This window comes from Garra rufa, chromosome 20 (assembly GCF_049309525.1).
Source record: "Garra rufa chromosome 20, GarRuf1.0, whole genome shotgun sequence".
NCBI lineage: Eukaryota > Metazoa > Chordata > Actinopteri > Cypriniformes > Cyprinidae > Garra > Garra rufa.
In genome coordinates, this window is record NC_133380.1 from 14,581,390 (window position 1) to 14,593,857 (window position 12,468).

The following is a 12,468-nucleotide window of genomic DNA, read 5'->3' on the forward strand; positions in this document are numbered from 1 at the left end:
GCATTTAATTACCACAAGGGCATCTCACCCTTACATAAAACATAACTGCTTTCTCTAGGCCACTGATATGACTTTATATATGTCATTTTAATCCTATTTGTCAAAAGTATTCTGTTTGGGAGTCTCCTTACATGGCCGATGAGCCTCAAGGGATGTTTCCTGTCTTTAAACACCATGAAGAGCATCATTCGAAAACACAGCAGTCCATCAGCTGACGGGCCAGGCTGGTGTGTTCTGTGCACAATCCGGTGCTGATTGAAAGAGGGCTAGATAATCATCCCTCATATTATCTGCCATTAAGTCCGTTCGGCTCTCACTCGCACATTGTAACAGCAGAAGTAAGGCCATCATCTCTTTGACACTCCAGTGATTAAATATGACAATTTTAGGAAGTAGAAAAGGAACAGCCACTATTGTCAAGTCTGTAAATGAGCTTTCCACTCAAAATAGTGCGCTTGGCAATAAGCTGCATGCAGGTGCTTTCATTAGCGTCCATTCACGGGCAAACCGCTCTGCTGGCAGCGTGAAGCATTGTGCTCTCGGCGAGCACGCGGAATTACATCGTTGTTTTGTTTGCTGTGCTCATTTAAATCCACAGAGGTGCACGCGCATGCATGCTTTTTTTTGTGCGCATCCATTGTGCAAAGCGTGTTGGAAAATCTGTGCATTCAAGACCTGAAACAGAGGGGGCTTTTTTTCCTTTCCCTTTGTAATGCTGTGCGTCTAAGAACTGCCAAAACACTTCAAGGGCACTGAACTACATGCTATTTTGGCTTATTTCAGCACTTACTGTATTATTGTGCAATATATCCTGCTTGGATAGACTACATTTGCTGCTGTGTAATTACTCTCTTAACTAAGACCAGAGACGCGAGAGCTGCGTTCATGCGGAACTATTTCGGGTTGCGTGGGAGTTAGACGTGTGACAGCCCAGCATCTCCCTAAAAAGGACTTTAGAAACTCTCTTTTCCCCAGACAACAGCCAATCAAAGGCATCCCATCAACAGCGCGTCAAACATGTCTGATATCTAATTTGTATCGACGGAAATGAGCATTGTGACTAGGGCTGTAGATACAAGGCAATTATTGAAGGCACATTAGAGAGAAATTAATATAGGGACAATTGATTATCCCCTGTGAAAAGAAACAATGGCCTTTTCCTGCTCATTGTGTGATAAGATATTACCAGTAATAAGCAATGCTCTGCTGAAATGATTAATGGCACTTACCATAATGTACGGTAGTTATTATAACATCCCAATTGGACATTGTGGAATTGTGTTTAAGCGTTTTTGTGTGTGTGTGTGTGTGTGTGTGTGTGTGTGTGTGTGTGTGTGTGTGTGTGTGTGTGTGTGTGTGTGTGTGTGTGTGTGTGTGTGTGTATGTGTGTTTGTTTTTGTGACATATCAGGACACAAATTTGTGTAATAACATGGGTATGACATAGGTATTACAAGGAGAGGGTGACTTATGAGGACATGTCCCCACTTTTCAAAAGGCTTATAAATCATACAGAATACGTTTTTTTGAGAATGTAAAGATATGCACAGTCTTCTGTGAGGGCTAGGTTTAGGTGTAGGGAAGGTGTAGGGTGATAGCAAATATCGTTTGTACAGTATAAAAACCATTACGTCTATGGAATGTCCCCACAATTCACAAAAACAAACGTGTGTGTGTGTGTGTGTGTGTGTGTGTGTGTGTGTGCATTTTGATTTCTTTAGAAAAAATGTAGGTGAGAGCATATATATTTCAGAATGTTTTAAAGTAAAATCTCAAGTATGACATCTACAAAATACAAAAACTGACTTTTGTTCAAACAGGACTAAATTCAAGGAGCTGTATTACAGTATGAATAATTGAAGAGACTGTGTTTGCAAAAGAACGGGTCTGGGAATGAGTTGAGCATGTTGTGTGACCGTTACCTTGGTGATTAGCATGGCTATGAATAGGAGTTCTGTGCACTATTTGCAGAGGCAGACTACCTCTCTCTCTCAGATCTAACCCAGATTGTGGCAGAGGATTTATAGCTCCACATGCTGGTGACATGTAGGTACTGCAAACAAGGGTGCAAAAAATCAAAATACTGAGAAAATCACCTTTAAAGTTGTCCAAATTAAGTTCTCAACAATGCATATTACTAATCACAAATTACATTTGGATAGGATTACAGTATGAATTTTACAAAAAAAATCTTCATAGAACATGATCTTTACTTAATTTCCTAATGATTTTTGACATAAATGAAAAATCAATAATTTTGACCCATACAATGTATTTTTGGCTATTGCTACAAATATACCCCAGCGACTTAAGACTGGTTTTGTGGTCCAGGGTCACATATATATAAACATTTTTTCTTTCTCCATTTAAATTTTTCGAGACTATGTTTAAATTCTTAAATAACATTTTTATTATCATGAAACATGAACGTTTAACAGCAATTTATTAAAAGTTAGGAAATACTTTTTCTCTCTCTTAAATTTTGTTTTATTTTGACCAAATTCTGTATTTTCTATTAATTTTCTGGATTCTATTTGAATGGTTTCATTAAATCGTAATAATCAGAAGCATCTCTACATAAATATTTTTATTTTTAAAAAACTAATTTATTATTATTTTTTCTTTTTTTTTCAGAAACACTATGTCAGTGTTTCTCAACGGGGGCGGTACCGCCCCCCAGGGGGCGTTGGGAGAGCCTCGGGGGGCGCTGAAAGCAATAATTTTGAAAGGGGGGCGCTGAAGTGGTTTTGGGGGGCGTTTGGTTATGACGAGTTCAAACCGAATATGTTTGAGCTAAAACTTGCAGAAGAAAATAGTCTGCCACATCCTAATGCCATTTCTACACTGGATGCATCAAAGCGCACTTTCTGTATTCTATTTGTCGACTTGTCTGCAGCATAAGCGCGAGGAATGCGTTTACTGTAGCGCTCGCGCTCAGTTACTGAATGACTCATTATAACGGGAGCTACGTGCTTTAACGCAACTTGATGTGCCGTTCGCGGCCAGTGTAGCAGTATACGTTCGTATACGTTATTTCCTATTCGTAATCCTAAAAATTCGTCACGCACAGAAACCTTGCACACTGAGTCCGACGAAATAGAACGATGTTGTCCACTGACTCTCTTCTTAAAAAGAGAAACAGATACAGAGGAGTGAGGGAATACTTTTAAGGCGCACCTCCTTATTAATAAACTGCGGGATTATCCCGGGTGATTCAGAGTTTATTTCAGGATGTCAGTAATCTTTGATGCTTTGCTAGCATTACTGGAGCCACATAATATTAAGAAGACCACTAATTTTTGCGAACTCAGCGTACAAGGACCTTTACAGTGCTTTGTGCTGCGGGACAAAGTGAACGAATTTGACAGACGCAATTCTGGATTTTGGCGTTCGCTTGTACGGTGGCTCTGAACTGTCAAACACCTCTCAAAATGCTTGCTACAGATGCGAAAAACGCAAAAAATCAAACCCGATCCGAAAAATTTGGAGGCAGTGTGCAAGTGTGATTAACATAACGTGAGGTATTTATTTTTTAACGTGCGAAAAATTCGGACTCAATGTGTGCAATGACCTTAAGTGTTAGCTGGCTGCTAGTTTACAACAATAGTCACGGTCAAGCATGAGATGCTTTTTCTTGTTTAGAAAAAGATAATAATATGAAAGCTTTTTGTTTGCCAAATGATTTAAATGCCAATTTTTTAAAGAATGTATTCAAAGCTCACAAATAACAGCCCAGCCTATTTTTTACTGCACGTTGCTTTTTTGCTCCTTGGGAAACTAATGATAATGATATTTCTTGCCCAGTCAAATCAAATATGTCATGAATGTCATGCGGCATTCAATTACATATAGGCCTATTTGAAATAAAAGTATGTACATGCTAATGTGGGCTGTTATATTTGGGTTTAGATAGGTTACATGCTTTTAAAATAGCCTAAATATTATAAATAAAATATACATTACTATTAAAAAAGGCAAATAAGATTTTTTAATGGATGAATGAACAAAGGTTGCATTTGTTTGTTTTAAAAAATATATATACCATTAAAAAGCTTTTTTAATTGAATATATTTTAAATGTGTTTTCCTCTTATGCTAAGCTTCATTACTCTAGTTTTCAGTGTCACATGATCTTTCAGAAATCATGCTGAATTACAAAAAAAATAAGAATATGTAATTTGATCTCTTTAACATTTATTAATTGACTGAAGTACAAAGAAACAAATTCCAATGTTTACACTGGCCAATATATTTTTGTTAATATAAACAAATTTTGAGCCACGATCTAGCTTTGCTTGCAAAGACTGAGAAGCTCCTTTTATACCCAAAGATGATCCCCTCACCTATTACCAATTCACCTGCCTCCTGTCAACTGTTTCAAAACAGTTTAGCTTATTCTATAATAAGCTTTTCACTTTTATTTTTCTTCTGCCCCAATTGTTTTGGAGTGTGTTGCACTTTTGTGACTTTTCTTTTTCTTTGTAATGTTGTCAATTAAATAAAAGTTAAATAGAATTAACAAATCATAGATTTTATCATTTTACAAAACGTCCCAACTTTTAGTGTTGTACTTAGTTTTCTTTAAGGTATTTGTAAGCAAACTTCTAAATATTCTAAAAATTGTGAAATATAGTAAAGTAGAGTTTACATTTCTTCCATTTGCATGTGTAAATGTGGTATTACCCACAAAATTAACCATGTCTACTATCTCAGAAAAAAGGGAATTCAATATATATTTTCAAAAAGCAGGGTATTTTCCAAGGGATATTTTTTATTTTATTTTTTTACTGAAAGCTAATTGAAAATATCCAAACATAACACAGCAGTAAAAAGGGTGTTCGAGAGTTCCAGAAATGGAAGAACAAACTAAAATCACTTATGTAAAAATGTCCTTTTGGATATGTTCTAAACAGGAATTTTTATTTAGTCTTTTTTAAATTTGGGGCAATAAAGTATATCAGCATCACAAAAACACTAAAGCTGTAGCAATGAAAATCACCAATTTGCTAAAAACTGCAAATGAATGTTATTTTATTATATATATATATATATATATATATATATATATATATATATATATATATATATAATTTACTGTAACAAAAAAAATGCTCAATTCAATGCATCCTTAAATTAATTTCGTAAAAATTGTAATGACCCCATACATTTGAATTGCTATAAATATAATAACAGTCCTATTATAAACACAAAATACTAATAACAATCAATTTTAATATTCATTGAGGACAATTAGACTACGATTTATTTGATGGGGGGCGGTGAGGGACCTGAATAATGGGTAGGGGGGCGCTGGACCAAAAAAGGTTGAGAACCACTGCACTATGTTGTGTATTCTGGTAAATGAATTTTCTAATAAATATTCTATAAAAAATAATCTTTTAATGATAATTTTATTGTTAGTAGTAGTAGTACACTCATTACATTAAGTAATATATTTCTGTCACCTTTTCTTCAAGCTAAACCAAACTTTTATTTTGACAGGTTGCTGTGAAGACCTTTAAGTTTCTGTTTGTAAATGATATGATCGTAGTTTTTTTTTTTTTTAAGAAACTGTAAAATGCTCATTAAGTGACTCCAGAGCAGTTCTAGAGATTGTTTATATGTTCATGTACTTATATATTGAGGCCGCAGAGGCTGAAAACACTGTGAGCGCCACACGCTACAGTATGTGTGTAATAAACAAAACTGCGCGTATTAGATTTATTAGAGTGAAAAATTACTACTGCACTGATCAAGCAAAAACCTTTTAAAAACAAAAGCAAAGATGAGAACCACTATCGTAATTTACCATTTCACTGAATGTTTTATCCAAAGCGACTTACTGTACACTTCTTACAGTGCCAGTCCCCCTGGGGGGTATATGCAACCTTGATATAGTGTTTACATGGCAAGCGTGTATGTGATAAACTGTGGCGTTGCTTGCTACAATGCGCATGCTCAGCAAACTCCCTCGTGTGACTTTGTTTGGCTAAGTAAAACCGAGGCCTATAGATCCTCAATACTTTGCAATTCTATTCAACCCTAGCATGAGTTATTGCTTTGTCCTTTCTAAATGGCTTCGTAGTCAAGGCATTGTTTTGTTATCTCACACAAGCTACTAATATTAGACGTTAGCTGTTGTCTGGAGCCTTAGCTATTAGCATGAGGGTTCTACTATGCATCTGCTTTTGTCTGCTCTTCCCTGTGGCTTCAGGCGCAAATAGTCAGATAATGCAAGTAAAAGCCACAGTGTGGTATACACTGTTAACCTCTCTCAGCAGCCAAGATAAAGTGTGTACTTTAGAGCACATTAGCCGCAAAAACATCCTCGCACGCAGAAAAATAGTGCTGTCCCTTACAAGCCTCTCTCGCTGCGTCTCTCTCTCTGAATTTTTGTGACATTGCTAGCAGGAAACAAGAGTTCTCAAGGACGTGAGCTTAATTCACCCATGTTACATTATGTTTATTTACCCACCAGAGTGCAGGAGCATAAATGGTGAGATCAAATCAAATCCAGACAAAGCCACACACACATAAAGAAAGGGCAAAAAAGGGCTAGAGTGTAAGGAAAGGTCTTCTGTAATGCAATGAAACTTTGATCTTTTCCAAACGGAATTTAAAGTGTCCAAAGGTTCTAGAATGGACAAGCAGATTATATAAAAATATATATATATATATATATAGCATGCAGTGCTTTACGCCGAACCCCTCTTATTCCTTCTTGCGGAGCAGTGGAGGGTAGGAAAAGGAGGGATTGAGAGTAAAAGGGGTACAAGCAGAGCACTGTGCAAACATTAATGCTACAGGCATTAGGCCTACTGAATTTAATACACATATCTGGAGGTTGTGTGCTGAAGTGGGAACTTAATTCCCTGTCAAGTGATTTACCAGCCGGGAATCTTAATACCCAAATGCACTGTAGTGAAGAAAGGCTGTTACAGCGAGGCGCGGGTGGAACACAAACACAAAGCTGAAACTGTGTCACGTATATTTGCCATTCACCGGCGCTCTGGGCTGAATGACGCTTTGCATTGTCCCAGATACTTTTGTTTAGGTAATTTCACAATTTACTTTGATTGCGGCAAATGCTGACTATTGTGTCCGCTTTCTTAAAAAAAAAAAAAAAAACATACCTTTTATGCCAGAATGATGCTGGTTTTCAGGCTTGGAGATGTGTAATCTGCAAAACACTTTCAGAGTCAGTCTGGATATCCAATTGACGGTCAATCTCCGTTTTGAGAATATATTTGAACAAGTTTTTTGATTTAATCGTCATCATGCAGTCACACGTTTGTTTTGATGAGAACTGTTAGTAGTAGTCAAACTTTATTACAAATGAAATTTTTAGTATTCAATTCACACATATTTGTAAATAAAAAATCATAAATTAAATGTCTTAAAATGTTTTAAATGTTTTAAAAAATTAAGTAGCTGGAGCCAGTAATAATAATAATAATAATAATAATAATAATAATAATAATAGTAATTTTATTTTATTGTTTGGTTGGTTCGTTTTTTTGTTTTGTTTTGTTTTTTGCTGTTGTTTTGTTTTTATAAAATGCTATGTATGTATTTATTTATTTATTACCAACATACTTTAGGGGCTGGTTGGAGTTGGTTTCTATCTCACATTTATTTATTTTTATGGTTATATTATTATTAGTAGTAGTATTTTTTTTTTTTCCAGCATATTTTAAGGGCTGGTTGGACTCTGTTTCCATCAAACATTTTTTACATTTATTTTGTTGTTTGTTTGGTTGGTTTTATTTTATTTTATTTATTTATTTTATTTTATTTTATTTTATTTTATTTTTGTCTTTTAAATGAAAATGTTATCCGTTTCTTAGTTTATTTTCTTTTCTTTTTTTTTCTTCTTCCAGCATATTTTAGGGGCTGGTTAGAGTCTGTTTCTGTCCCACATTTATTTATTTATTTTGTTGTTTGTTTGGTTGGTTCTGGACTTTTTTTATATAAATAAAATGCTTTTTACTTATTTATTTCCAGCATATTTTAGGGGTAGTTGGAGTCTGTTTCCATCCCACATGTATTTATTTGTTTTGTTTGTTTGGTGGGTTCTGTTTTTTTTATTTATTTTTTTTTTATTATTATAGTAAAAATGCTATTTATTTATTTGTTTGTTTGTTTGTTTATCTATTTTGCTTTTAAATATAATTTTGGGACTGATTGGAGTCTCTTTCCATCCCACATTTAGTTATTTATTTATTTATTTATTTTTTATTTTTTTTATTTTACTTTTTTACCAGCATATTTTAGGGGCTAGTTGGAGTCTGCTTCCATCCCACATACATTCTTTCATTCATTTAGATATATTTATTGGCTAGTTGGAGGCAGTCCATTTTTGGTCCAACTGGCAATCAGACTAAAGGGTTTACCTGACGTTTAAAAAAAAATGAAATCATTGTTTTAGTCTGATTGAAGTGCAAAATCAGTACCTTTTCATCTCTCTTTCCAGGTATATTTCAAACGGGATGGAGAGTTGATAGAAGTAATCTCCTACGTTTCGCCCACTGTGAGTTACGAGGGTGGCGGCTCCGCTGGCGTGCGTGGAGCCAGACCTCTGATCAGCAGGGATCTGGACGACACTAAGCTGAGAAAGTCTCTATCTCTGCTGGGTCCGGATGGCAGGCCTGGCCGTCTCTACACGGAGAGCCCTGGGCGGAGCTACATGGCCAGACAGCCCGGCCAAGAGACCAGCCCGGCCACAGAGACCATCCCAGAGACAGTGGTCAGCCGAGAGTTCCCACGCTGGGTTCAGAGCACTGACCCCCTGTACTACTTCAGCAACACGCAAATCCCCCAGAGTGACGGGTCTGTGCTGGTTCAGGCCAAGCTCACCTGGACTCTGAATCCGCAGTTGGACAACGACGCCCTGTTTAGCTGTGAGGTCACGCACCCGGCTCTCTCCATGCCTATGCAGACTGAGGTCACACTGGGTGAGTATTGCTTTTTTGTCTGTAACATTGATTCGGCAGGATGCTATAGAAGCCCGTTTCCGCCACTGAATAAAGAATAAAAAAGGTAATTGCGACTTTTTATCTCACAATTCTGACTTTTTTTCTCAAAATTGCAAGTTTACATCATATAAACTCACAATTCTGACTTTTTTTCTCAGAACCGTGAGATATGATTGCCCAATTGTGAGTTATAAAGTCCAGTTCTGAGGAGAAAAAAAGACTAATATGTTCACAGAATTGTGGGTTCATATCTCACAATTCTGAGACATTAACTCACAATTGCGAGGTTGTATTACGTAATTCAAATTTATTTCTCAGAATTGCAAGTTTATATCTGGCAATTCTGACTTTATAACTCACAATTGAGTTTATATCTTACAATTCTAAGAAAAAAAGTCCGAATTGTGAGTTTTTATCTCGGAATTCTGACTTTATAACTCGCAATTGCAAGTTTATATCATGCATTTATATTATATTTTAGTATATCACGCAATTCTGACTTTATTTCTCAGAATTGCAAGTTTATATCTCACAATTCTGACTTTATAACTCGCAAATGAGTTTATATCTTACAATTCTAAGAAAAAAAGTCAGAATTGTGAGTTTTTATCTCGGAATTCTGACTTTATAACTCGCAATTGCAAGTTTATATCATGCATTTATATTATATTTTAGTATATCACGCAATTCTGACTTTATTTCTCAGAATTGCAAGTTTACATCTCACAATTCTGACTTTATAACTCGCAAATGAGTTTATATCTTACAATTCTGAGAAAAAAAGTCTGAATTGCGCGTTTATATCACGCAATTGTGACTTTTTTTCTAAGAACTGCAAGTCTATATCATGTAAAAAAAGTCAGAATTGTGAGATGATAAGTCGCAATGGCCTTTTTTATTTAGTGGTGTAAACGGGCTTCCACAAGATGCAAAGCTCAATGCGAAAGCTTTGTTTTTGACCTTCAACCTAGTTATTCACCTCCCCACGTCTAAACACGGGTGAATCTTTTTACATCCCCATCTGACAGATGCAGTGAGACCAACACTGGTTTCTATTTGTTGCTTAATTGCGTTACAGGCAAGCAGATTGCAGTTACTAATGCAGAATGCAAAATCTCCCAGTGACTGACAGGCCAATTCATTGAGCTGTCCGCGCACTAGATTGAGTTAACTTAACCACGTTATTGAAAAAGTCAACCTGAATTAAAGAAATCAAGCATAAAGGGAATTTCGCAGTGCGCTCAAAGACAGCATTGTTGCTGGATCTCACTGCCGCAACCCTTCGATAATCATAAAGAAGTCTACCATCTGCTAATTAAGATGCTAAATATATGCTTGCTGCGTTTCATATTTGTGTCAAAAAAATTGGCCAGTTGTGTTTACTTGTTTATAAGTAATGAAAGTCGTGGCACAACAAAGAATAGGATACTGGCATACCTTTGTATTTTTATGGATGAGAGGCTTTTTTTGCTTTTAAAGCTACAACAAAGATGGCCTGACGATCCCATTATCACTTCAAAGGCAGCACTCACTTGTAGTCTCTGCTATCAGCCCTCAGAAAGAGGCAAGTGATGAGACGCAAGACAAGATAAACAGAGACATTTCTCTCACTTAGTGGTGCAGGAGCAGTGCAGAAAGAGATGAAGGCGGGAGAAAGGACAAAAAACAGCGATAAGACGAAGAAAGAGAGGATGGTCTAGAAGTTGATGCGGTTTCCATTCGATATTTTTCTTTCTTGCTCGTTCCGTCATTCGCGTCTCATTCCAGCATGATCTCCCCCTGTGCGTTTCATGGCGGCTCAGACAGAACTCGCAATTCTATCGCAAGAGTATCTGCTTCTTTTGCAAACGTTTATCTCTTAGAATGAGAAAGAGATGTGAGTTTATTTTCACTCAAACATGGTTCCCTGGTGTTTTTGAAATAATTATTACAACCACAGGAGAGAAATACGGAAGAGTAAACTTTGATCATGTATAGCCACGATGTACCAAAATGAATCATGGGAGGCAGTGCGTGAGGAATTGGTTCGTGCTAAATGACAAAGACAGATCCCTTAGTGAATAACATACTGTGTGACGACAGAAATGTGTCAGGTGGGATGGATTTTGCTTTATCGTTTGTACTAGAGTAGATGTTTTTGCACAGCTCTCAGTTGGCAGGATGACTTTATGTTATTTACACAATAATGATACATAGAGAAATATAAAAATATACATTGTGGGATGTATCCCAAAGCCAGATGAGAAAGAACATGCGTTTTAAAAGGTATATAATGCATAGCCTATCTGGTCTCATGACGAAAACGTACTTCTGGGAATTTTTTTCTTGATTACAGCTCCATGTTTCGCTTTCCAGACATTCGCTTTCGGACAGAGCAGCGTTTACTACACAGCTGTGTGTATATATACAGTCAAGCTCGAAATTATTCATACCCCTGGCAAATTCTGACTTAAAGTTACTTTTATTCAACCAGCAAGTTTTTTTTTTTATTATTAGAAATGACACAGATGTCTCCCAGAGAATATTAAGACAATGTAGAAGAGGCATCATTGTGGAAAAAAAATTATTACTCATCTTTTATTTACATTTGAACAAAAAGTGGCATGTCTATAATTATTCATACCCTTCTCAATAATCAATAGAAAATCCTTTATTGGCTATTACAGCAATCAAATGCTTCCTATAATTGCTGACCAGCTTTTTGCATGTCTCCACTGGTATTTTTGCCCATTCATCTTTAGCGGTGAGCTCTAACTCTTTCAGGTTGGAGGGTGTCCTTGCCATCACCCTAATCTTTAGCACCATCCACAGAATCTCAATTGGATTCAAGTCAGGACTCTGGCTGGGCCACTGCAAAACGTTACTGTTTTTGTCTGCTAACCATTTCTTCACCACTTTTGCTGTGTGTTTTGGGTCGTTGTCATGCTGAAATGTCCACTGGTGCCCAAGGCCAAGTTTCTCTGCAGACTGCCTGATGTTGTTGTTGAGAATATTGATGTATTGCTCCTTTTTCATGGTGCCGTTTACTGTGATTAGGTTCCCTGGTCCATGGGCCAAAACATTAGGTTCCCACCACGTTTGACAGTGGGGATGGTGTTCTTAGGGTTGAAGGCTTCTTTTTTACGCCAAATGAAGGCTACATCATTGTGGCCAAACAATTCAATTTTTGTTTCATCTGACTGTAAAACAGAAGACCAGAAGTCTTCTTCTTTGTCCAGATGAGCATTTGCAAAGGCCAAGCGGGCTATTGTGTGCCTTATCAGGAGAAGTGGTGTCCTCCCTGGTCTGTGTCTGTGGAACCCAGCGATGTGCAGTGTCCTTTGGACTGTCTGCCTTGAGATGTTGCTAACAGCAGAGCCCAGATTCATCAGGATAGCCTTGCTGGTGATCCTTGGATTCTTTTTTACCTCTCTCACTATCCTCCTGGCCAGCACAGGTGTCACTTTTGGCTTCCAACCACGTCCTCTGAAATTTTTCACAGTGCGGAACGTCTTG

General features: G+C 36.8%; 1 protein-coding gene across 2 annotated transcripts in view; it reads left to right on the forward strand.

Moving 5' to 3' along the window:
• Positions 1 to 12,468, forward strand: part of igsf21a (immunoglobin superfamily, member 21a) — a 309,045-nt gene that overhangs the window by 274,697 nt on the left and 21,880 nt on the right. For both annotated transcript variants that reach the window (XM_073826190.1, XM_073826191.1), the window contains exon 6: positions 8,472 to 8,952. In XM_073826190.1, coding sequence (XP_073682291.1) covers positions 8,472 to 8,952 — 481 coding nt within the window. The remainder of the gene's footprint in view (positions 1 to 8,471; positions 8,953 to 12,468) is intronic.